This window comes from Leuciscus leuciscus (genome assembly GCF_965113295.1).
Source record: "Leuciscus leuciscus genome assembly, chromosome: 15".
Lineage (NCBI taxonomy): Eukaryota > Metazoa > Chordata > Actinopteri > Cypriniformes > Leuciscidae > Leuciscus > Leuciscus leuciscus.
Window position 1 is genome coordinate 33,356,854 of NC_138739.1, and position 25,217 is coordinate 33,382,070.

At 37.5% G+C, this 25,217-nt stretch overlaps 3 protein-coding genes across 5 annotated transcripts in view; 2 read left to right on the forward strand and 1 right to left on the reverse strand.

The window, feature by feature from the left end:
- The window catches only part of LOC309475527 (ICOS ligand-like), a 104,707-nt gene extending 96,713 nt beyond the window's left edge, over positions 1 to 7,994 (forward strand). The window contains exons 7-8 of the transcript XR_014197696.1: positions 7,057 to 7,383; positions 7,518 to 7,994. The gene's annotated coding sequence lies outside the window, so the exon portion shown is untranslated. The remainder of the gene's footprint in view (positions 1 to 7,056; positions 7,384 to 7,517) is intronic.
- LOC309475523 (CD276 antigen homolog) overlaps positions 5,913 to 25,217 on the forward strand; it is a 61,253-nt gene continuing 41,948 nt past the window's right edge. The window contains exon 1 of one of the 2 annotated variants that reach the window (XM_082138354.1): positions 5,913 to 6,278. In XM_082138354.1, coding sequence (XP_081994480.1) covers positions 6,268 to 6,278 — 11 coding nt within the window. In that variant the 5' untranslated portion in view covers positions 5,913 to 6,267. The remainder of the gene's footprint in view (positions 6,279 to 25,217) is intronic. The other variant, XM_082138356.1, reaches the window with a different exon arrangement.
- LOC309475517 (uncharacterized protein) overlaps positions 12,514 to 25,217 on the reverse strand; it is a 174,914-nt gene continuing 162,210 nt past the window's right edge. The window contains exons 1-5 of one of the 2 annotated variants that reach the window (XM_082138343.1): positions 15,798 to 15,991; positions 15,338 to 15,661; positions 14,971 to 15,099; positions 14,666 to 14,775; positions 12,514 to 14,516 (exon numbers count right to left, since the gene is read on the reverse strand). In XM_082138343.1, coding sequence (XP_081994469.1) covers positions 14,424 to 14,516; positions 14,666 to 14,775; positions 14,971 to 15,099; positions 15,338 to 15,661; positions 15,798 to 15,822 — 681 coding nt within the window. In that variant the 5' untranslated portion in view covers positions 15,823 to 15,991 and the 3' untranslated portion in view covers positions 12,514 to 14,423. Of the gene's footprint in view, positions 14,517 to 14,665; positions 14,776 to 14,970; positions 15,100 to 15,337; positions 15,662 to 15,797; positions 15,992 to 25,217 lie in introns of those variants that run through there. The other variant, XM_082138342.1, reaches the window with a different exon arrangement.

Consider the following 25,217-nt stretch of genomic DNA (forward strand, 5'->3'; position numbering starts at 1 on the left):
CAGCCTGGGGTGTGTTTCCCAAAAGCATCGTTTGCCAACTATGGTTGTAAGTCCCGTCGTTATCAGCATAGTTCAACGAGTCTTTGCAAAGTTGTGTGGTTGGAACGACAGCTTTTTACCTCTGGTTAGAAGCATAGTTTCTTGTTTGCATGACATGTGGACTTAATAAATCCTTGTCTTGAGCAAAATAAGCAAGCTGACATTCATTACAATCTGTACCTTTTATAGAATACATACAAATGTCATTTACATCTTTAGTTTGTCAAGAGATTTAAAGCACCATTTTTGAAGACTGCGCATGTGCGAACGTGCTCTACCACGTAAGAACGAGACTATGATTGAATCTGGAAATAAAGCAAAATAACTGAGAAAGATGAGAAATAGTCCTCAGATGCCATGTTCTTAATTTACGAAAGCAAAACATCTAGCGTTAAATCGATCTCAAACAGATTCAATAAAGAAAGTTATTACTCCACCACCTGGGTCGTGGCCTGGCGTGGGTGGACCTGGGCCGTGGCATGGCGTGGGCGTTGGCGGACTTGGGCCGTGGCATGGCGTGGGCAGACCCGGCAGTGCAGGAAGACAGTTCAGGTGGCCAGCAATTATACAGCTTAAACCTTCCCTGTCTACATCCCTCAATTTCCATTTCTTAAAATTTTAAGTACTACATTTTCCAAACAACAGAAATTATTGCAAACATATCTTCCATATGTCAACAAAGCATGTGCGTCCCTGGATGACACTAGACGCAAGTGACGCAAGCGACGCAAGCTACCTTTTTTTTATTTTCTTTTTTACTTTTCTTTTGAGTGAAAACATGTTTTGTTTTATATTTGTATGATTTGCATAACTGTAAGTCTTCCAAAATAAAATGAAAAAATGGAGAAAAGAGTGACCCACAGGGGCCAATTCTCCTTCCCCTGTAATGCTTTTATCGACTGCGGATTGGATCGATAGACTTCTTTAATTAAAGGTCCCATGACATGAAATTTTCACTTTCTGAGGTTTTTTAACATTAATATGAGTTCCCCTAGCCTGTATATGGTCCCCAAGTTTCTAGAAATTTCAATCGGTGTAAATCGAGCTTTTGCTATCTTTCTCTGCCTTTGAGAAAATGGAGGCTCATACGCGCAGATCTTGAATCTCCTCCTTATGACGTCATAAGGAGGAAATGTTACCTCCCCTGTCTCTGCTTTGCCCGCCCAGAGAATATTTTCCGCCCATGAGAAAATGCGCTAGGAAGTAGGAATGCGCGTGCGCGATTTTAGTTTGTCCACGAGAGATATCATGGCTTTTGAGCGAGCGAAGCATAACAATTGCTCAATAATTGGATGTACAAATGAACACCAAAGGGTCAATACAGAGCTGGGCTTGCTGAACGTCTGAAACTAAAGTCTGGATCACTCTCTTCTCAGCTAACGTTACACACCTCGGACAAGTAAGTCAACTAATGATATATAAGTGTGTTGCTTTACTGTTTATGGTTACCTAGATTGTTACACGTAGAATGTGGCTGTAACATTATCTATGCAGCTATGCAGTTTATGTGTGTGAATACACACACTGTAACGCGAGTGTTGTACACGTCTTTGTTATTTGGATAACTGTTTTCCTGTTGGTTATATGGCGCGCGCGATATCCGCATTTCAAGATCGCAGAGCTTGATGTAATTGTAATAAGATAAATTACAGACGTTACAGATCTCTCATGAAAAGGCAACAGTAGGTTCGCGTTAGCTACATGATAATAACTGTAAACCATCCGAATAAAGTACCGTATCCAAACATAATATTTTAAACTAACCATTCGGAAACGTCCTGCTGGAGCCGCTGAGTTGCAACTTCTTCATCCGTTGCTTCTCCATCCAGATCAGATTCTGGGTCAAACTGAAATGCTTGAAAGACTGCGTGTCTTCGTGCCATTGCTATATCCAACGTAAACATGCACGCCACGGTACCGTTGGAGGGTGGGTGTGGCCTTGACCATCTTGCGCCGCCTTTCTCCTCCTCATTATCATTTAAGGCTACAGACACCGAAACGGCCCGTCTGAAGGAAGCTCATTCTGGGACTGGCTTGTAGTGGCTATAATACTAGGGACCACTAAGGCCTATATTAAAGCCTACAAAAAGTAGCATGTCATGGGACCTTCAATAGAATTCTCGCACCAAACTGCATTAAAGGTTGTATCAGTGATTTCAGGCCCACATTTTTTTTAATCACATTCATCTAATCTTTCCTAACGATCCACTAGCTGCCCGCCCCATAAGCATGCCGTCAAAAAAACGCGTCTCTGTAGTTAGCCTAGGCTCTGAGATCTGCACACAAAAACAATTGGTTTCACCAACCACTCAAAACCAAAACAAATAGTGTTCCAACCAATCACCGACAGGGGGAGGGTGTTGTGAGGTTTTGAGCCAGCTTCTTCTTCAGCTCCGACTTCGCGTGCAGCCGTGCACAAGCACAAAACCTCACAACACCCACCCCTGTCGGTAATTGGTTGGAACACTATTTGTTTTGGTTTTGAGTGGTTGGTGAAACCAATTGTTTTTGTGTGCAGATCTCAGAGCCTAGGCTGCCTACAGAGACGCAGTTTTTTGACGGAATGCTTATGGGGCGGGCAGCTAGCGGATCGTTAGGAAAGATTAGATGAATGTGATAATTTTTTTGGGGGCCTGAAATCACTGATACAACCTTTAAGTTAATCTGGTTACTTGAGAATCTTTGCAGAATTTTTACAACTCCACAGCCAGTTTCAGTTACGTTAGAAACTTACAACTTAAGCACTTTGTTTCAGTTACAGAAACAACACATTTGCCACAACTGAACCTGCCGACACTGCCTGATTCAGTTCCTTTAGAATCCTCACAGAATTGTGACGAATTAGGCTTACACTTTATTTCCACTATATTTCTTAACCTTCCAAGCTTTTCCTAGCTGAGTGGTGTGTCAATGTAAGAAAAAGGATGGGGTTGTAAGTGAAAAGTTTGCAGCGTTGCTGTGACACACAGTACATATAAAGCACATTGGGGTCAATGTTGAACTGAAACAAATTTTGTGTAGTTTGTTTCAGCCCATTGTCTGAGAAGTTCTCAGTGTCCCACATCTGCTTTGATCAGGATGTGATCACCCTAAAATGTGAGGACACTATTATAAATCAAGCTCTTTCAGGTGATGTGGCTATTTATTTATTTATTTATTTATTTTGCTTAATCTGTTTATGAAACTTTTACAACATGATACATGTACAAGAAAACAGCGATATATATTATTCCAATCCCGTCCTGCATAACCCCAAACACAAAGAAAGAAAAAACAGTGAATACATTTTAATTTAACGAGGCTGTGTTGTGCACAGATAGAAGATGTAGGGATGCACCCCTTTTGTCTAGGGCTACTTCAAGAATATGATTTGGAAAGTCAGGGAATGAATTTTTAACAAATTTTTGGAATTGCAAATATCTATATAAAAAAGTACATTAGAAAGGGAGAATTTTTGCATCAGCTGTGTGAAACTGGGAAAAATGTGATCAATACAGATGTCATTGACAACCAAAATCCCTGCTCTCTGCCATGTATTAAATGGTTTGTCCTTAAGTGAATGGGGAAATAGAGGCTTACAATTAATTGGTGAAATCACCGGCAAATGCTGAAGGCCGAAATGGGTTCGAAACTGATTCGTGATGATTGCCGGACGATGAGATTACCATAAGGACAGTGCGAGACTGCAGACTGGGGAACAGGAACCCTCTTCAACGCTAACCCAAGCCGGTACCCAATCGCAGAGCCCCAAATGACTCTGAAACCAGAATAATGTAGTGTGTATATTTGCTGCGCAGAAGTCAAATAAAAAATTAGAAAGGACCCAAAAGCTTTGGTCTCTGAAGGATTTCCCTGTGAATTCTGATAGGCCCTTTGTTCCAAATAAAAGATGAAAAGTGTTGATTTAGAGTCTTAAAAAGTATTTAAGTATGAAAATTGGAAATAAAATCTAGGTAACACGTTCATCTTCACTGAATTCTGGCCAAAACCCTAAACAATTACATATCTACGGCCAGAGTCAGCTGAAGTTTGTGAAGGAGAAAACTGTATTATGATTTCCACACCTCTAGATTTGCTCAAAATATTTGAATGAAATAATTGTCCAATCCATTTCTTGCAAATTCTAACTTGATCTGAGTTTTTTAAGTGCTGTAAAAAGCCAATATGAGTATTGACATGTTCTAAATGTGACAACACCTTACTGTTCAGACTATATGTATACTGTTGATACACCAGGATATCATAAACACTCTTCTCACTTGTGTGTATGACAAACATGGTGCTGAGAGTTTCCACATCAACACCACTCCTTATGAAACGTGTCATACTGGCATCACGTCACAGCTCTGCAAACTACTGATTAAAATTAAGCTGAATGCCTCCTGTGTGTTTCAGAAACCGTTTGATGACAACAGGCATCAAAAGCATTTTTTTTTCTCCCCCATATACTACAAAAACACAATACAAAATATGTATGCAATAATATAATGCAAAAGAATATGTCAAAAAGAAGAGAAATGCAAACCTGGCATTCAGGTTTGTGACGCCCTGTCATGACAAACGTTTAACCAGTTCAATGGGACCACAAACTGCACAACCAACAGGTACATCTACACTGAGTCACATTTATATAAAACAAATCATGGTTTCCCCCTTTTTCCTCCTTCTGGTTGGAATATTACTTTATCAAACTTTTTTGTTTTTAAATTGTGTGTAAACATGTATGCCTGTAATTTAATGTTAGCAATGCTTTGGCGATGTAAAGCATAAAGCCACTTGAATCTTGAATCTATCACAGTAGTGTGTGTGTGTGTGTGTAGGTGTAGATGTAGGTGTGCCAATGAATTAAAAAAGTTCAACTGAATTGAAACAAGCAACACACACCCAAACCTTCATGCTGATTAAACAGGCAAAGATCGAACAAGCTGTGACTTTGGGACTTCTACTTTCTCTCTCTTTTAGTTTCTCTGGTGATCAAAATAAAGATGTTACTAGTTATAATATAAATATATATATATATTTTTTAAACACAAAACACACTGTACTTGTTCCAATAACCAGCTCATCTAGTCTGACAAGTTTCTCCTCCCATCAGTTCATCAGGGATTATCAGCCTTGAGTCTCTCAGAGCTTGTTCAGTCTGTCAGGATGAAAACAAGAGAGAGGAACTGTGAGGAAGATCTTTATGAATTGAGACTTATTGAGACCAAATATGAAAAGGAAAACAGGTAATTTATTGTTGTAAAAAAACTGTTTGTTTATTCATTTTTAAAACCCATTTTAAAAATCCAGGCTGTATTTCCCTGTTGGTTTCAATTCTTTCTTTTTTCCCTGTAGGTCAGAATGAGGATGTTGTTGGAAGCTCTGCAATCTTTTTCTTTTTTCTTTTTTTTTTTTTTTGTGAAAAACAAACAAACAAACCTTAAGTCAAAATGTTTTGAAGACACAATGGCAGGAATATATGAGACATCATTCAGAGAAATGTTTCACTTGAGGATCCGGATCCAGAAAACAACATTTTCTCAGAGGAGTTTAAGAAAGAAGCTTCAATCTCATTCTCATGTAAGTCTGAGGACATTTACTCAATTAATTTACTGCTGTTCATTTCACTAATATGATCTAACGTCACATTAGACGGAAGGACGACTATAGCAAGCTTTTGGTCATGTCTTTTATTGATGATTTTAAAGGGATGGTTGACCCAAAAATGAAAATGTTGTCATCACTTACCCTCAAGTTGTTCTAAACCTGTATGAGTTTCTTTCTTCTGTTGAACACAAATGAAGATATGTAGAAGAATGTTGTTAATCAGACAGTTGACGGTAGCCATTGACTTCCATAATAGGAAAAAAATACAATGGAAGTCAATGGCTACCATCAACTGCTTGATTATCAACATTCTTCTACATATCTTCCTATGTGATCAACAGAAGAAAGAAACTCATACAGGTTTAGAACAACTTGAGGGTAAGTAAATGATGCCAAAATTTGGGAGATATTAATACTCAAAATTTGAGAAAGATTAACGAATATCAGCACATGTCTGATCAGTTCACGTGATTACTGTCGACGTCATTTCCGTCTGATGTCATACGTAGAACGCATGGACTATACGGAAGCTAACGAGCTACAATGCATTCTGTTCAAAAAGTAGCATTTAACTTAAATTTAGGAATATTTCTATGCAATATAGTCAAATAAAACATATATTGACAATATTAGGCCACCATGATGATCAGGTATGTGAATGAAATGCTGTTTGGACAAACACGAGTCATACTTCTAAACAATGAATGTCTGATGTTGTTGATCGTGTTCGTGTTTGGCCTGCATGTGTTTAGGTTGTCAAATGCTTTATATCAACTGTAATTAAAAGGGAATCTTTTAAGTGTTGTTAATCTATTAAACATGAATTGGTTCATTAATTATTATACGTTTTTTTTTTTTCTGCATGGTTTATCTGCTGTAACTATTATTTTGATTTAGTTGTTAGCATTTTGCATTGTCTTCTTGGTAGTTTTAGTTAATAGTGGTAAATTGTGTAGGTTTACAGTTTTAGCAGAAGGGTTACGGTCAACTACAGATTCTTCATTCACTGCATGCTTCACACTGTTTTCTCATGACACGTGCCCAACTAAACTCTGGCTCAAATAAAACCAAATCTAATTTAAAATACTAATAAAAATAATTATTTAACCTCAAAACTGTTCAAATGGATAACCTGATTAATAAGTAACTTTTGTATTGCTAAAAAAAAAAAAAAAACATTTCGAGCCACATGCTCTTCATAAGACTTTTTGCTGATGTTTGAGTTTTTTTTATGATTTGTATTATTGTTTGTGTATGCAAGCTTTGTACAATTGTTTAAAAAGCTGCTCTATTTCTATTTCTGTTTGCAGATGCTGCTTCATCTGTGTATTTTCAGTGCTGATAAGTGAAGGTGAGCACAAAACAAAAAGGTACTACATGCCACATGTATAAATGAATAAATTGTGTTTACAGTTTGTGTTGTTGCAGTGTCTCTGCAGGAAACAGTAGAGGCTGTTATTGGTGGTTCTGTTCTCCTGCCGTGTTCTTCCACTAAACATGATCATCAACTTCAAGACATTAATGTACACTGGAGACACAACGGCAGCAAGTTTGTGTATGATATAGTCAAGGGTGAAGATTCAGTATCAGAACAAGAACATCAGTACAAGAACAGAGCCGAAACTTTCCCATTAGAGTATGAGAGAGGAAACTACTCCATCAAACTCATCAATCTTCAATACACTGATGCAGGAAAATACATCTGCTACATCTCACACTCATCTGAACAACCCACTGTACAGCTGATCATCATCGGTGTGTGAAACGTTGTTAAAAATATTATTAAAAATTTGTCATTCACTAGTAATGTTTGAATAAGAATTATAGACGGATCTGTTGTCTTTAACACAGTTCAGTAATGTTGTTTTTCTTCACTTTTTTTGTTGCAGAATCAACAGCAATTCATCAAGGAAACCAAAGAGTGACATCATCACATTTGCTCTGGGTTACCATTGTATTATCTGTAGTATTATACTTATAGCCGGTTTTATCATATTTTTCTTAAATCAAATCAAATAAAATAAAATAATTGTATCTGCCCTTTTCCCTTCGGAAGAACAAAGAACAGAGAAAGAAATTGTGTAAATGTTTACCTCTGTAGAACATAGATCCGCTGTGCAGATCTGCAGACTGAAGTCAGAAGAGAACAAGATTCATCACTAAATGTTTATTTGTTATAACTACAAGTTATAATATATGCCTGTCCTTGAAAATGGATGTTAGAGCTTCATGAGAATGTAAAATGTTGCTGCCTAGAACCTTCAGTATTCTCAGATATTCAGAGGAGCAAAGAACCTTGTGTCTCATTGTCTCATTGTATGTGGATGATCTTTATATTCAAGACCCAATAAACTGTGTGGATGAAACAGCGTTTGGATCATTTGCATGTTACAAGTTGTGCGATTTTCATTAAAAGTAAATGTTTTCTCATAAATGACTCAGTCAAACAAATCCCATTAGAAACATTTCAATTTCAATATGACTCTCGCATGGTTTCTGTTAAAGTCCCCCTGTGGTGAAAATCAAGTTTTTAATGTTGTTTGTATGTCTATGTGGTGTTTTTAATATGCTTTAAGACAAAATGTGCATATGCATAATTCAACATTATTGCTGGGTATTTTCTCCTTAAAACTGCAGTGAACCAAAGACTGTCTCAAAAACACAGGTGTTTCTGACATCACAAACGACCAATCATGTGAATGTATCGGCGGGCTTTAGCATATCATTAACTGCTGTGAATCAGGAGAGTCTCGAGGGAAGCCAGGTTATCCTGCTATAATGTTTTGTTGATATGAAAAATCAGGTAGATTTAGCAATATAGCGGGTGTATGATGTATATTACAATGTTATGATGAACTATATGCCTTTCTACAAAAAAAAAAAACAACTCTTAAATATGTCATTATGGTGATTAAAGATGAGTTTTAAGGGATACAATTATTGACTACAGGGGGACTTTAAGAAAAAAACAGCAAAGTTGTACGCATCGAGAGCACACATCGACCACAAAGGGGGCGCTCGTGAGCACCCTTCTGAAACCTAAAGGGCCCTATTTTAACGATCTAAGCGCATGGTCTAAATCAGGGATGGGCAACTTCGGTCCTGGAGGGCCACTGTCCTACAGAGTTTAGCTTCAACCCTAATCAAACACACCTGAACAAGCTAATCAAGGTCCTCAGGATTACTAGAAAATTACAGGCAGGTGATTTTTTCCGGGTTGGAGCTAAACTCTGTAGGACAGTGGACCTCCAGGACCGAAGTTGCCCATCCCTGGTCTAGAGCGCAAGGCGCAAGTGCACTTAGGACATTTATCAGAGTTTACCTCCAGAGTCTGAATCTACTTTTGTTTAACGACGGGAAAAATGGTCGGCGCACCCAGTGCATGGTCTAAAAGGGTTGTCCCTATTCTAAGTAATGAGTAATGGGTGTGTTTTGGGCGTAATGTGCAATAAACCAATCAGAGTCTCATCTCCCATTCCCTTTAAAAGCCAGTTGCGCTCGCACCATGGCGGATTCGCTATTTACATGGCGGAATTTGCAAACGGAAAGACTGAACGTCTCGTTCAGTCTTTCCGTTTGCAAATTCCGCCATGTAGCAACGAGCCAACAATGCGTCTGAACACACCTCGTTTGCGCAAATGCATTTGCTATTTAAACAACGTGGTGCAGGACGGGAAAATGATAACTGCATCAGGCTGAAAGTAGCAAATAAACCTTGTGTCGCACCTGGTGCTGCATTGCGTCAACTGTATGATAGGGCCCAAAATGTCAAATGGGACACCCTACAGTCTCTAATGCACAAAAGCGTGCATGAAGTGTGCCATTTGGGACAGGGCCAGAATAGAAAAACAACAAGGTGCAAGGTGAATTGGAAAGAAAATTGAGACCGAGAATATGCCAACACGAACATTTGAAAATGCATCTTTAATTTCTCTATGTTTTGGACTTTCGTCCACATTGAGATGGTGTTTTTGACTTGTGGAATAATTTGAAAAAATGAATCTTTGTGGACTGTGAAAACAGAGGTAGGTCTATTTGAAAACAATGACGTATGTTTAGTCATGTGATGCATATTGTTCTGATAGATATAGGTTACTATTGTAACCTCCGTTCCATGAAGGAGGGAGCTCTTTCCGTCCTACGTCAGAATGAAGTTGGGCCTGAATTGGTGAAATATTTTGCTGATAAAAAGATCGTGCCAGAAAAATACAGTGAGAAACTGAGTATTTCTGGTCTTATCTCATCACCATCTCAGTGAGCTTTTATTGTGTTTTATGCTTGCACAGTAAAATGATTTTAGCATTTTCCAATATTTTAGTATGGACGAATAACTTGAAAACGCTAGTGTGGACGGAGAACATTTTGAAATGAAAACACCATTTTAAATGTTTCCAAATTAATGTAGATGAGTACAGTATAAGTACACTAATAAGGTGATAATAATGAGGTGAAATGGGAACATGCGTGGGAGAAGATGGTGGGAAGCAAAGGATTCTGGGAATTGTAGTTCCAGGGTGAGTCAATCATTGAAGGAGGAAGACCTTGTGAGAGAGGAGTGCTGGTGCTAGAACTGGTGGAGGATGTGAGAAGTAAATATAAAAATAGCCCACTGAACAATGGAATGTTAACTAACACTCGCACTATTGAGCTGACCGACACAGACTGGTTACAGGGAATAAGAAAAATGGAATAGGGGTAGTCCACTGGACCCCCTATCCTCTATAATTTACTTGTTTATCACTTTTAATAACTGTTAGAAACCCTAGACACTCCATATGAGTAGATCTATATGATAAATCATACCTGTAAAAAAAAGAAAAGAAAAAAAAAAGACAGTTTCGTTTGCTTTGTCTCTTTATTGGTCTCTCTTTTATGCCTTTTGAGAAAACGCTTACCACCAAAATCCAAAATCATCAAAATCCACAAACCTTCACTTCAATCCTCACCTGTGTGATATACTTGGATCTATTATGAATGACCTGCAGAGGACAGCAGAGGAGCTCTGAAACACATAGACAAGACTACCGGCCAATGTCCAAAAACAGAAGCCATACGATCTGTGTAATGAAAAGGAGCAGCTTAGTTATTCTTCTACTTCTAGAAGTTGTTCTACTTCTACTTTTATATCAACATCTACAATGTTCATCTAATCTTATAAAAGAATGAATGAATCAAACTGCTGTGAGTGTGAGTTGAGCTTGTTCTCTGTGTGGTTAAGGTGTCGATTACAGCTCTGTGGTGTTTCCAGTCAGAAAGAGAAGTTCAGAGAACTGCATAGAGGAAATAAATCTGGGTTACAGAATGATCTTACAGCCTCAGATCTGTGAGTCTCAGCCTCACAGCTTATTTAAAAAGATCTGGTCCAGTCATCAGTTGAGGTTTCTTTGATTATAGGCTATATCTTAATAAATATTTTTTTTATTTAACTTTTCATGTGATATTAAGCCACTGAGAGTCTAACAAACATACTCTTAACTAAGTTAGAGCTAGAAGCTAGAAGAAGAAGAAGAAGAAGAAGAAGATGAAGCTAAAGCTAAAGCTAGAAGAAGAAGAATAAGATAGACTGCTAGACCTATAGCCTACAAACTAAAATCACAGATCCATATGCTTTTACATCAACACACAAAGGTGCTCAATATGAAAACAGCAACTTCAGACAATAATCACTGGAATTTGAGTCATATAATTTATTTAATGCACTAATGCTGTGCAGTTTCTCTCTTCTACAGCCAAAAACATGATGAGGTCACAGAACAGTAAGATAATCTTCAGAGAAACACTTCAGAATATATATGACATTATGTATATATGTTACTAAATGTAATTTGATTTGTACTTGATACAGTTAATAAACTGACATTATTAAGTGAACCAGGACTTCTGGTGGAAGACACTTGGGGCTGTTTTTTTTTCCCCACTCATCATGAACATGAGATGTCAAAGGTATGCTAGGCCATTTCAGAGCGGCTAGCAATAGCGAGCTAGCTTTGAAAGCATGAGTCCCATGAGTGGCCAAAAGAATTCACAATAGTGATATATCGCGATATCTATAGAAATGCTGAAAAAAAAAAATGCAATCAGTCAAATTCATCTTAACTTGATTTATTTATTTATTTATTTAGAAGAATCACACCATTTCATACAAAAGACAAAACTACACTTAGGCCCTGTCCACACGGAGACGCGTTTAGCTGTATCCGTACAAATTTTGTATCGTATTGGCGTTTCGTCCAGACGGATCCGGCATTTCGGAGACTGAAACCGCTATTTTTTTTAAACCGGGTCCCAAGGTGGATAAATCTGAAAACGCCACCCTTGCGTTTTCGTGTGTACGGCCAATCCGTGTATTTTGTGAAACGATGATGTCATCACACCAAGTGTCAACTAGTCAGACACCGCTAAGTCACAGCAACAACAGTTGCCGACTACATGCTTGTGTTCGTGCTGCAGAAGCTACTGAGCCTCTTTTATTTCTTTATTTATTATTTACTTGAATGTATTTTTATTTAAATTTTTTTTAAACATTTTTTTACTTCTTTATTTAGGCCTATTTATATTTTCTTTCTTATGCTAAGATGCTTGTCTGTTGTCTGATTAAGACATTTCGTATTTTGTAGGGATGGGCGTTTCAAGCTAAAATTATATTCGACAATTGCTGGGAATTATTTGATTATTATTCAAAAAATGCTCCCCTGCCCCACATGATCACCGGTAAAACGGCGTTCGCTCAAATTCCACTCTGACATTAAATTACTCTGTACTGTAGGCCTACATGTTGTAGCCATTAAAGAAAATGTATTTAGTTTAATATTTAGGCTATGTATAAATAATATGTTATTTTTTCGGATAGGGAAAACTCTGGCTTCGTGTGGATGTGGCCTTAATGGCAACCAGTCGGCTATGTATTTATAGGCCTCATGCTGATTGGGTAGATCATTTGAACGTTCTCCTCCCGAACTTTGTTAATAAAACATCATTTATCTTTATGAAAATACCCGAGATGGCTTGAAGATCACAGATAAACCATATACTGTTGCAATAGTGTGTTCATTTTCTTCAGGTTTAATCAGTCAAAATGTCTCCATCTGCATTTTATTCCGCTACAGTGGTAGCTGGATGTCTTTGCCCATATGTCATGAGTTTTATTACTCCTACGAGTCTCATTGTAAACTTTCTGCATGAAACTTTCTCTGGCGTAGAGTATGAATGAAACGTACATTTGAGAATGACCATAGATTAACGTGAAGCTGCTTTCACAGATGCAGTATTAATTTAGGATGTTAATAGCAATATAAACTTCAGTATTAGGCATGAAGGTGCTTTACATGCATTAACACACTTGACAAGCACTAAATGTTCACTGTGTAGACCTAAACAAATATAATCTAACATAATGGTGTTTTTTTTTCCATTTGAGGTTTAGACAACTGTGAGAACTGAGATACATTAGTACTGGAAAAAACACTGCACTGGGTTTAAGGTTAAACCCCACTCTAGACAAAGGTAAGAGGCCCTGTTTGTGATTGGTTGTCTAGTGACCAAACCAGTGGAACAAACTTCTGGTTTTGGTTTAACACTTCAGTTGAGTTCAGTTGAAAATGAAGTCAGTTGTTTGGCAAACTGACAAATCGCATTGTGCGTGCGTATACATATACATAAATATATCTAATATACAAATATGACATCAATAACATTACAACAGAAGTGATCCAGAGGTGTGACATTTCCTAAGAACTTAAGACTTTGTTTTTCTTGTTTTTTCTTGTTTTTTTACTTTATGTATTATTAATTTTACTAATGAATCTGACAATGATTTTTTGAAGTGTCTGTGTTCATACGATCATAACATCCTAATTTATCAATAGTGACATTATTTAAAGTCATGTTGAAATTTGATTGACTTATTATTGAATAAAATGCTGTTTTCATGAGTAATTATAATATCATTACCAGAGAGACCCGACTAAACAACTTTCAGTATTGCAGATTTTTCAGGCTATTTATTATTCATATATCTGACAAAAAAATAAATAAAAAATGCACAAAAGCTTATACATAAAAATATATATTTATTTATTTAATATAAAGAAACAACTTTATAAGAAGACTGAATTAACTGAATTGTGTTGTCAGCATAAGGATGTTTTCATAAAAGTCTGGGCAAATTTTCACATTTAAGATATTGTCATTTTATACTATTAATGTGCTATTTATATATGTCGTTAAAACAAATTGGAAACCTAACAATTGGAAACAATTTGTAAACCCAACTGTGAATTTAATGATGTCTAAAAACGGAATGTATTAAAGACAGTTTAAACTGATACTCCAAAAAGTATAAATAAAATAATATATATATATATTATTTTATTTTATTTATACTTTTTGGAGTATCAGTTTAAAATAATGGAGTTCATTTAAAATATAAGGACAATGCTTTTCCATACAGAAAATATTTATACTATTCATTTGCAAGCACATTTTTTGATAAACCCCAGGAGTTAAACCTTTGCACATTTAAATTATCCTGTTCACTTTTTTTTTTACAAAATAAATGATGCAGTGATAAATCATAGCACATAAAATTAGGTCAATTTTAACTTATTTTCTTTTGTCATTTTCCTCTCTTAACTTTCCAGTGGATCCTCGGCAGGCTTTGCATTTCAAAACCCCTGATCTGAAGAATGTTATGGTGGTAAATGTGGGTAATATCTATTATGAGATCTGCCAAACAGTTTGTGGTTAGAGGTTCAAGAAACAGTGAACAAAATAAGCAGTCCATCATACTCATACGTTCATGATTTCGCCGGCTTTAGTGCAGCATAGGTGCTGTTGACTTGACTGGACCGAAAGTTTCTACGCAGCTTGGAAAAATCCACCTCAGCATACTGAAACAGCAATGAAGAAAACAATATAAACTATAGCTGTCCATGGATCAAAGTTATTGTTTCATCAAACAAATGATAGCATGCTGTTGGAGTAAAAGGTCAGAATGAATCCTACATTATTATCAAGAGCTTCATTAATGAATTCTTACCTGTAACTGGTCCTGACGCTCCTCTATAACTCGCGTCTGCTGTAGATCAGTGTTGAGTTGTGATTCTTCTGCTGGCCTTCTGTTTCCAACAACCAAAACCTTTACCAGTCCTAAAAACAGAACAATGAATTCAGATTCAATATTAACTAAAGGTTGTATTATTTTTCTTAATATACATACATATATATATATATATAATAAAGTCAATTAAAATGCCAAAATAAGTCAAAATAAGTCAAAAGCCTAAATAAACAATTTACACTATTAACTTTAACTGTCTATGGAGAAGAGCATTAATATCTCACCGATCAGCACAATGAGCAGAAGCCCGTTCATCAGAGCAGATATGATGATAATAATCTGCCATTGTGTCTGATTCTGATCAATAAACTCCAGCGCTGTATGATTGTGACACTCAGTTATTTGAGTTGATTCTGTAATGAAAGTGTTCATAATCTGTTACAGTAACAACAGCTGATAGTCTGAAGCACAATGACTGCAATTTTGTACTGTAGGTAAATATATAACATATTCAACTTTTTGTGGAGTTACCATTAACTGCTTATGTTTAAATAGGTGCTCCGAAAACTGAAGTAGTGAATTACAAATGTTTAAATAAGTAATAGAAAATATTCATAGTGATTATCAATATGGAATAGTAAATGAACTCACCATTGAAGTGCAGTCTGGTGCTGTTGCTGAGTTTTGGAGGTGTGCGTGTGTTCATACAGTAATAAACTCCTAATTCATCAGCGGTTACATTATAAATAAACAGATGATGATTAAATTGCAGTGAATATTTCTTTCTGAATGTTTTATTTGAGTAAAAAGGCGCTGTTGGAGTTGAGGTTGACCGTAGAATCACTGTTGGAGGATCTGGTGTTTTCAGTAAAATCCAATAAACCTCATTTTCATCAAGATCACAGTTTATGGTCACATTTGATCCTAAATCAGTGAGTTGATCTGAGACTGCAGCTCGACAACAGATTAATACATCTATAAGATAAAAATAAATAAACATGCATCACAATTAATTTTTAATTAGCTGCTTAAAAACCACTGTGAACATTTAACAAGAAACAATTTATGGTAAAGCGCATGAACATATATTTATATAATGTTATAAACTCACAGAGCTGAAGCTGAATGATCCTCATGTTACTGGTTGAATAAAACCATTGAATCTAATGAAACCTGGTTCCCTCCACACATGTATGATGAAGTCTGCAGCTCTGAACCAGACAGCAGAGGAAGTCAAGTTTGCTCTGACCACATTGTACACACTTTTTTTCAACACTTAACACCTCACCATCATCATTACTTTATTAACCAAGTTAAACATGACAGTAAATTGCCAGATAACTGCAGTAACATCAGCAAACTCACATAAAGCCAACACACTCTAATAACAACTTATAATAATTTGTACAAGATTATAAAACAGTATGACTAAGATAGTACTAAAACTTCTATGGGTGGTTTAAGCATGGTTCACTCTGTTGGTAGACACAGTAGAGCCACCATTTTGCAACTGCAAGAGGAGAGGTGAAACTCACACATAATGAACAAGGAACACAATGGTTATGAATATAAACAAGCACAATACATCTATTAAAAATTTTTTATTTAGATTTAACGATAGTCTAAATGATTATCATTATTTGAAAGAATAACAACTGAAACACCAATAAAGCATTTTTATGACAGTACATTTGTAATTGGAACTAAAACATTTGCAACATGATGAATGAAAATGTTCATAATAAACTGAAGACTTAAAGGGTATAATTTAATGGTTGATGCATCGTTCAGGTCATTCAGTATTTTGTGAAAAAGACTAACAATAAAGAAGTCAGAGATTAAAAACTCACTAAATATTTACAAAATGAACAAAATATCAAATTTTTTATGTGTTTAACAAAGTTATTACAATAGTCAAAGATTAGTCTCATGTCGGCTCCAGCGAAGAAGGCAAGGAGAGGAGAGGTGGATCTTGAAGCAGCCCAACGTGGTTAAACAATCCAAACTAAAACAAAGGCAAACTAACACAGAGCAAAAACGCAATAGCTTTGATAAATATATCAAAGACAATATAGGACAAAGAACAGAATCCAACTGAAGGCTTAAATATACAAGAAAACAAGGGACTAAACAAGACACAGGTTAACATGATCAATGAGCACCCATAAAAACAAACTAGAAAATATAGCTGCAAGCAGCAATTCAGGGCCAAGCCCTTGTGGCTGTTTTTGGCTTGTCTGGAAATATATATATTTTTTATTAGGAACCTTTTGAACATTGCATAATTCACATGGTTTAACACTTGCTACATATTGGATTTGATTAAACATTCTTCAAAGTTATAGTCTTTTGCTTGACACAGCATTCTACTCATACACTCAAACACTTTTATTTTACAGAGACTTGAGTTGTTGAAGGCAAAATGACAACAGTACACACAACAGTGCCGTTTCTAGGTGAAACCCTAAGTAAAATCTCGATTGGAGGAACCAACCACCCCCCACACTCAAACAATATATTTTAAGATTATATATATATATATATATATATATATGTAAAGCATTACTTATTGAGAAATAGAGATGAGAATGAACTCAAAATTAACAGAAGTTCAGACGAGAATGAACACAGAATGTATAGAAACACACTTATTTCTAATCCAAAGGGAAGAAAGATTAGTTCAACACTTACCAGGATAATAAAGGAATCCAATTACACAACATTACATTTAATTGTATAAAGTTGCACCACACAGGAATCGAAAACACAATCTCCAAGTCAAGTGTCTGTCGCTCATCTCGTTACGCCACTGAAAAGACAGGTGTTCACACAAATGCCGAAGTTTAGTAGTTCAACTGAGAATCAACTCTCAACAATTTGTACATAAATGCACTGCGTGTCGTATTTAAAAGTTTCAGATAAGAACATTCTTAGAAAGACACAATGCCTGGAACAGAAGCAACTCCTGCATATTTTTTTTTTTTGCCAAAGTACCTCTTACTGTCTGGGTATGGTTCACATGGGACTCGAACCCTCAAACTCAACAGTTTTATACTGGTGCGCCACAGACACACAATTGACACGTTACCATAGAGATTTCAAGCGAAGAATGAGAACACAAATACATCAGTTAGCATGTTAACTGGTTAGCATGCTAAGCTAACTTAGCCAGTAACCTAGCTTATGACCAGATAAGAAAGAATGGACAAAATTTCAGTGGACAAACTGATCAGTCATTATTGTGCGGCTCGGTCCAAAGATCATCTGAACAGATTTTGGACAAAATTTGACAAAATTTGTATGAGGAATAGCGAAAAACCTTTTCATTTGCTTCAGTTTTTTCAATTTGCTTGGCACCCTAGGTGAAATCCCGATTGGAGGACCCACCCACCTCCCACTCCCAAAAAAAGATATTGATATTGAAGAGATTGATCCAGGTGTAGCTGAGATACAGCCTCTGAACCAATTTCGGGTCGGCATTGTTAAGTTTGCGACATCATAATTTTTTTTAACAAAGATGAAAAAAAAAAATTTCTGTACAGTTGTCTTTGCGCGACTCGGTCCAAAGATCACCTTAGCCAATTTTCGTAAGAATTTGGCAAAATTTGAAGGAGAAGTAGCAAAACCACTGAATACTCTACTTTTCAAAATGGCCACTACTGTAATGGGCGGAGTCTTAATGTAAAATGTTGAATGTGATCAGCATGAAGAGGAATCAGGTGTAATAAGTTTCATTTTTCTAGATCAAATGGTTCAAAAGTTATAACCATTTGAAAAGTGATTTTTTTAACTGGTGGTGGTTCTATAGAGTTGAAATTGGTCAAATTACTATTCATAAGGAGGAAATGGTGAAGGGAGAAACCAAGGAGGAGCCAATGGAGGAAGGAACCATTGAGGGACTGGCGAAGGAGGCAACGGCGAAATTGGCTGAATCCCCCTCTCTTGACAACGGTGAAGGTTTAAAAATCCACTGCGGAGCCCTCACTGTTGTTGACCAAGGAGGATTCAGGTAGATTGAAGACCAGGCCGAAGGCGGAGGGATGAAGGACAAGGGCAACATCGCAGGCTTAGAGAACCAAGGCAGAATCGGACGGTTGGGGGACCGACGTGGAGCTGGGGTCTTGGAAGACTGAGGCGGAGCCAATGGGATAGAGGAAGGAGCCGGAAGGAGAAGCCTGGTGGAGATGAAGGGATGGAGGGCTGAGGTTTAGCCGAAGGCCCAGAAGTCCATAGCGAAAGCAGAGTGACTCCTGACCAGGTGGAGCTGGAGGGATGAGGGACCCCGGTGGTGTCACAGTGCTGACGGACCACGGTGGAGTCGAGGGAGCTACAAGTCATGGTGGAGCTGACAATTCAACAAGCTAAGGTGATGGAATCAGATGGTTATGAGGCCCAAAGTCCCTTGACTATAGGGTTGGGTACCGAAACCCGGTTCCAATAGGGAACCGGTTCCGACGTAAACGGTAGTAACCAGACCGAATAAGAATGAAACTTTCGGTGCCTGATTTCGGTGCCTGACTTTTTTCACCCCCCCCTATAAAACATCTCGCGGCACGAATGATCCAATAACAAAACATCTCCAGTTAACCAGCAGAGCATTCATTTCGTTCGTTTGTTAAATAAGAGACGATCTAGCGCTAAATTCTTTTCTCTTGTGAGTGCACACTGCACTCGTCTCGGACGCGCGCTTCAATACGTTGCAGAGATCGATCTATTTATGAGGCGCCGTCTATATGAGTAACGTTATGTGCTTGGAGAGTTTGTGTGTGCGTGCTCGCGTCTCAGATGAGTATGTGCGCGAGTTTGTGTGTGTGTGTGTGTGTGTGTGTGTGTGTGTGTGTGTGTGTGTGTGTGTGCTCAGTGGCGGTTCTAGACCACAGTAACTGGGGGGGCCAGGCAGGGGCCACTTGTGCTTTTAGGGGGCACACCTTTAACATTCATCTTAACCTATTTTCAGTATTATTTCAAGTCATTTTTCACCATGTCATGTATGACTGCAATCTCTAGAAAAAGCTAATAAATTATATTAGCTAAGCTAATTAAACAATTTCAATTCAAATTAATGTTTCATTATGTTTAATTGTAGTGCGATATAATGATCAATAATAACACATTTTTAGCATCTAAGCACATCTAGGCACTTTTTTACACCTGGGGTGGGCGATATGGCAATAATATCATATCACGATTTTTTTTTTTCAGGAAAATCACGATTTTATCACGATTCTTTTTTCATGTTGGTTTTACTATTTTGCAAGTGACTGAGCATTACAGCCAAACTAATGTCCCTATTTTAAAAACAAAGCCTTATAGGTAACAAAATATAAAATAAAAAAGAATGGCAGACATTTAGGCCAAAGGCGAAGATAAAAATCTTTGTCATTATTTTCTTTGTTATTAAAAATTAAGAACAGAGATACATATTACACATACACAACTTAATATACAAATGAAATAAACTGCTTTATTTTTTCAGCTATAGGTGTATTTAACAGTATGAGAAAGTAATTAAATGAACAAATATGAAAATAAAACACAACAGACTTAAAGTTCTCAGTCAAGAGCAGTGAATGATTTCCTCTGTGTGTTTTGTTGTTTTATTAACATTAAAGGGATAGTTATCCCCCAACAAAGTCATATTTTCTCTCTTAAGTTGTTTTAAACCTGAATAAGTTTCTTTCTTCTGTTTTTTTTCCTACTATGTATGGAAGTCAATGGGGACCAGCAACTGTTTGGTTTTGGGTGAACTATCTCTTTAAGGACAAGCGGCAGCATGTTTATTATTAGGGCTACTGTCTCTTTAAGGACTGCACGCGACGCGTCTAATATACACGCATATGACAAGCAGATTTTAATTAATTTTCTCTGTTTGCTTTCACTTTAGACATAACCAACTTTGTTTATGTAAACATTGTCTGTATTTGACAGTATTAGCGCAATATAAGCCTCAAAAGATAACTTAGTCCAGTAACAGGCTTTTAGTGCATGTGCGCGTCGAGTGTACGCGCTCAGTAAAGCGCATATTTGAACAGCACATCAGCAGCGAATGACATGTTTAACCGGCAAGGCTTTAAAGCACATGCAAATAATGAACTTTTGTGAACTGCAGTGTCCCGTTCCTCTGCGTTAACGTTAGATGTGAATATACGTCGTGCTGCAGTGTAACCTATAGATGAAGGCGCCGCAACTGATAAAATGCGCAGTTGTTTGGTGTGATTTTACGATTCCAAATTTAGGGGGGCCAGAGGGGGGGCCAAGCTTGGTGACACGGGGGCACTGGCCCCCCCACACACCCAGAGCAGCGGGCAGCCTTTGTGTGGCGCCCGGGGAGCGATTAGGGGTTAGGTGCCTTGCTCAAGGGCACCTCAGTCATTTCCCACCGGTTCTGGAATCGAACCAGCAACCTTTGGGTCACCAGATCAACTCCCTAACCACTAGGCCATGACTGCCCCCTCTGTGTGTGTGTGTGTGCTCGAGTCTCAGATGAGTATGTGCGCGAGTTTGTGTGTGTGTGTGTGTGTGTGTGTGCTCGCGTCTCAGATGAGCATGTGCGCGAGTTTGTGTGTGTGTGCTCGCGTCTCAGATGAGTATGTGCGCGAGTTTATGTGTGTGTGTGTGTGTGTGTATGGCAAGCCAAGAGGCTCAGAAATACGCCATAGATGAATCGCGTTTAAAGCCAAACGCCGTAAAATACGGCGTTTTAAACCGTATTGGACGCCGTAAAATACGCCGTTGTAATTACAAACGCCGTAAAAGACGCGCGAAATACGTCAATGACGCCGTATTTGACGGCGTTTTAGTGTGCATGGAAAGCGCCGCTTTTTACGCCGTTCATCTCGCCATATGACGCCGTAAAAAACGCCGTTTTGGTTGCACAGAGCGCGCGCTATTTACGGCGTTTTGCTTATAGTATAATGAGACACGCCCACTGATTTCCACAGCCAGTAAGTTTGAACTGTTCTCTCCCAATCAATGATGAACTGAGTCAGACCAGACGAATTCAGCACGGATCATTTGTGGTAATCCAATTCGTATGCTTCCAAGGAATTATTAATTTTATGTTAATTATTAATATTAATCCAAGCTAAATAATAAACTGAAATTAAAGAAAATATTAAAGATCATTCAAATCAATAAAGCAAAATGAATAGAATTTTCACATTTTTAAATTTGAGCCGGAACATGTGAACATGGGTGACACATGACTTGCCCGCTTGTTGTGCTAGTTGAGATTGCTGTTTGCCTCGATCGTTTCAGGGAAAAAAATGTCAAAAAAACAGCAAAGTTTGCTTAAATTTTTCAAATACGCTGGCCAGTCAGATCCCAAACAAGCAAAAATCGTTTCCGCTGATCAAGAATGTGGAGACCATGGTGGACACAGCAGTAGTATCGACATAATATCTCGTTATTTCGAGATATTTCACATATTATGTCGAAATAACGAGATATTATGTTGATATAACATTATTATTAATAATAGCCTACATCTTTATTTGATTGTGCTGAATGTTGCGCTTGATCAATTTAATAAAACTTTAATTGTGATCATTAAAATAACTGAATATTAAATATTTAGTGGCCAAGTTTTGCGCAGCTCCCCCTGTCAATGATCTAGCACCCCCTCAGCACATGCGTTAAAAATTCTCTGGCGCCGCCCCTGCAGAGAAGCTACGTAGGCAGTGTAAATTTTTTTTTTTTTTTTTTGTTACCTCCAACCCCCGTTTTGAGTCGCCGGATTGTTCAGACATTGTATCAGAATTATGGATAGAGTATAGAGTTATGGATGTTATCCTGTTTTTTCTCCGTTCACAGAAGCACTACAGGTGAATACGATGATGAATCCCCCTATTCTGTTGCTGCTATTTTACATGCTGGCTAAAACAAAAAAAATATTTTTGGTAGGCCTATTTTTAATGGGTCACAGTCACTTGTTCATTCTAATTTAATTTAATTTTAATTTAACATAATCTTGTCGGTTAATGAATGGAAGATCGCGTCGGTTGAAGGTGGAAGCAAAAAAAAACCCGAAATGAATTCAGTTTGTTGATAAAAAAAAAAAAAAAACATTTCTCATTTCCGTTTAGTTTAAGTTTTTCAACTTATAGTTATATTTTCCTTTATTTCAGGTTTATTTCGATTAGCATTTCAATGTTTTTAATAGTTTTAGTTTTACTTAACTAACCCTGCCTGGGCAAAACATCGACAGAACTGTCAATTTTACAACTCTTTCAAGCCACGAATTTTTACAAATATTCACGAATTATTTAATGCCGGTCTGGGACACAATATTAGGCCAATCACACTCATCCAGGCCAATTAACCTACAGCTATTGTTGCAAGCATAATTTACATTTCTTTTAAGAATAATGACTCAAATGTGGGAAAGAAATAACAAGGCTATGTTATTTTTATTAATGAATATAATATGAATAAAACACGAATTTAATTAGCCTACAAAAATCGGAACACTATTTAATTCTGGAAGGAGAAGCTTATATACCTACCAACAAATCTGCCACATTTTTTAGAAATAGCAAAAAATACATTCGTCTTATTTTTTTTTCAAATAGGCCTATTTAAAACACACAAATTCATAGGGCATTCTATGGGTTATATCAATATGTTGTTATTCAGCACTTAGATGGAAATGTGCCGAGTTAAGCCAATACGACCTGGATTCTTTTCCTTGTTTAATAACTCCTCATATACGAGCATAAGAATTCGAATTGGATTACCACAAATGATCCGTGCTGAATTCGTCTGGTCTGACTCAGTTCATCATTGATTGGGAGAGAACAGTTCAAACTTACTGGCTGTGGAAATCAGAGGGCGTGTCTCATTATACTATAAGCAAAACGCCGTAAAATAGCGCGCGCTCTGTGCAACCAAAACGGCGTTTTTTACGGCGTCATATGGCGAGATGAACGGCGTAAAAAGCGGCGCTTTCCATGCACACTAAAACGCCGTCAAATACGGCGTCATTGACGTATTTCGCGCGTCTTTTACGGCGTTTGTAATTACAACGGCGTATTTTACGGCGTCCAATACGGTTTAAAACGCCGTATTTTACGGCGTTTGGCTTTAAACGCGATTCATCTATGGCGTATTCTGAGCCTCTTGGCTTGCCATAGTGTGTGTGTGTGTGCTCGCGTCTCAGATGAGTATGTGCGCGGTTTGTGTGTGTGTGCGTGAGCGACTTTAGATGTGACGTTGTGCATTTCATATAGTTGGAGCATTCAGCAGTATACATGTATGTGTGACTACTTAGTATATGTGTATGCAAGCGTTTTATGTGTGCGTGAATGAAGTTCGATTTAAGCCCTAGACGGCGCCTCATATCTATTCGTTCTGGTGAAATCACAACATATTGTCCCTGCTTGATATACAACCACTGATGAGCATTATCGGTTTAAAAAAACTATGCGGATTAGAACCCAAAACCTCTGACATTCTTGACTAAAGTTCAAGTTCAGCTGCAGTGTTCCTCTTCGGGTAAGTCTAGTATTTTAATACCAACTGCAAATCTTGCATATCAAGTATGAAGTAGCCTATATCAAGTATATTTATATGAGGCTATACTTTGTGTGTTAAATATTTCTGCTCAGTGTCAGATAGTTTTGTAAAAGTCTATAATACATAATATGTAATATAATTGATATATAATATATATAAATAATATTAGAAGACAAAAATTTTATCTTAACTTAAGTGTTTTCGGCTACATCAGCACAATTTTTAATTTAATCAGAAAAAAAAATTCAGAAAACACACACAGATATAATTGTTTTGATAAAGTGTGTGCAGTTTCGTTTTCTTAAGTACCGGTTTAAGAACCGTTTAAGCACCGGAACCGTTTGAAAAATACCGAGTAGGTACTGGTATCGGATAAAAACCAACCAATACCCAACCCTACTTGACTATGGCTGGATGACATGGACTAACGACTGTGGTTGCACCATTGGAGCCGGAGGGCCAACAGATGAGGCAGAGTCAGAGAAGAGGGGGCGGAGTCAGAGAACCAGATTGAGTAAGTGGAGGGGGTGGGGAAAATAAGCCAGGTGGAGCCAGATGAGGGGTTGGTGCCTGCAGAGACAAAAGAGGCAGGGAACTAGGTGGGACCAGCGGAGATGAAGGAGCCAGGAGTTTGGATGGAACCAACCAGCAAGCCCCAAATATTAACTCGGATCAGTGGTAACTAGGTCCGTGGTGGAATGGACTATTTTTGTGACTGGCGCAGACTCAGGGGGCTGCTCGAAGATCACCACTGCTGGGGCAAACACTCTCTAAACAGCTCCCCCAGCGCTTGTAACTCCACTAAACATTAATAACATAATTAGATTAGCTAACATACACAAGTGTAACAGTATAATTCCATAAAGAAATAGGATAAATGCAGCTAGATCCATAAACTTTTCTTGATCCTGTGTTGTTAAGTCAGTTCCAGCAAAGGAGACAAGGAGAGGAGAGGTGAATCTTGAAACAGCCAAGCGTTGTTTATTAAACAATCCAAACTAAAAGAAAGAAAGTGAAC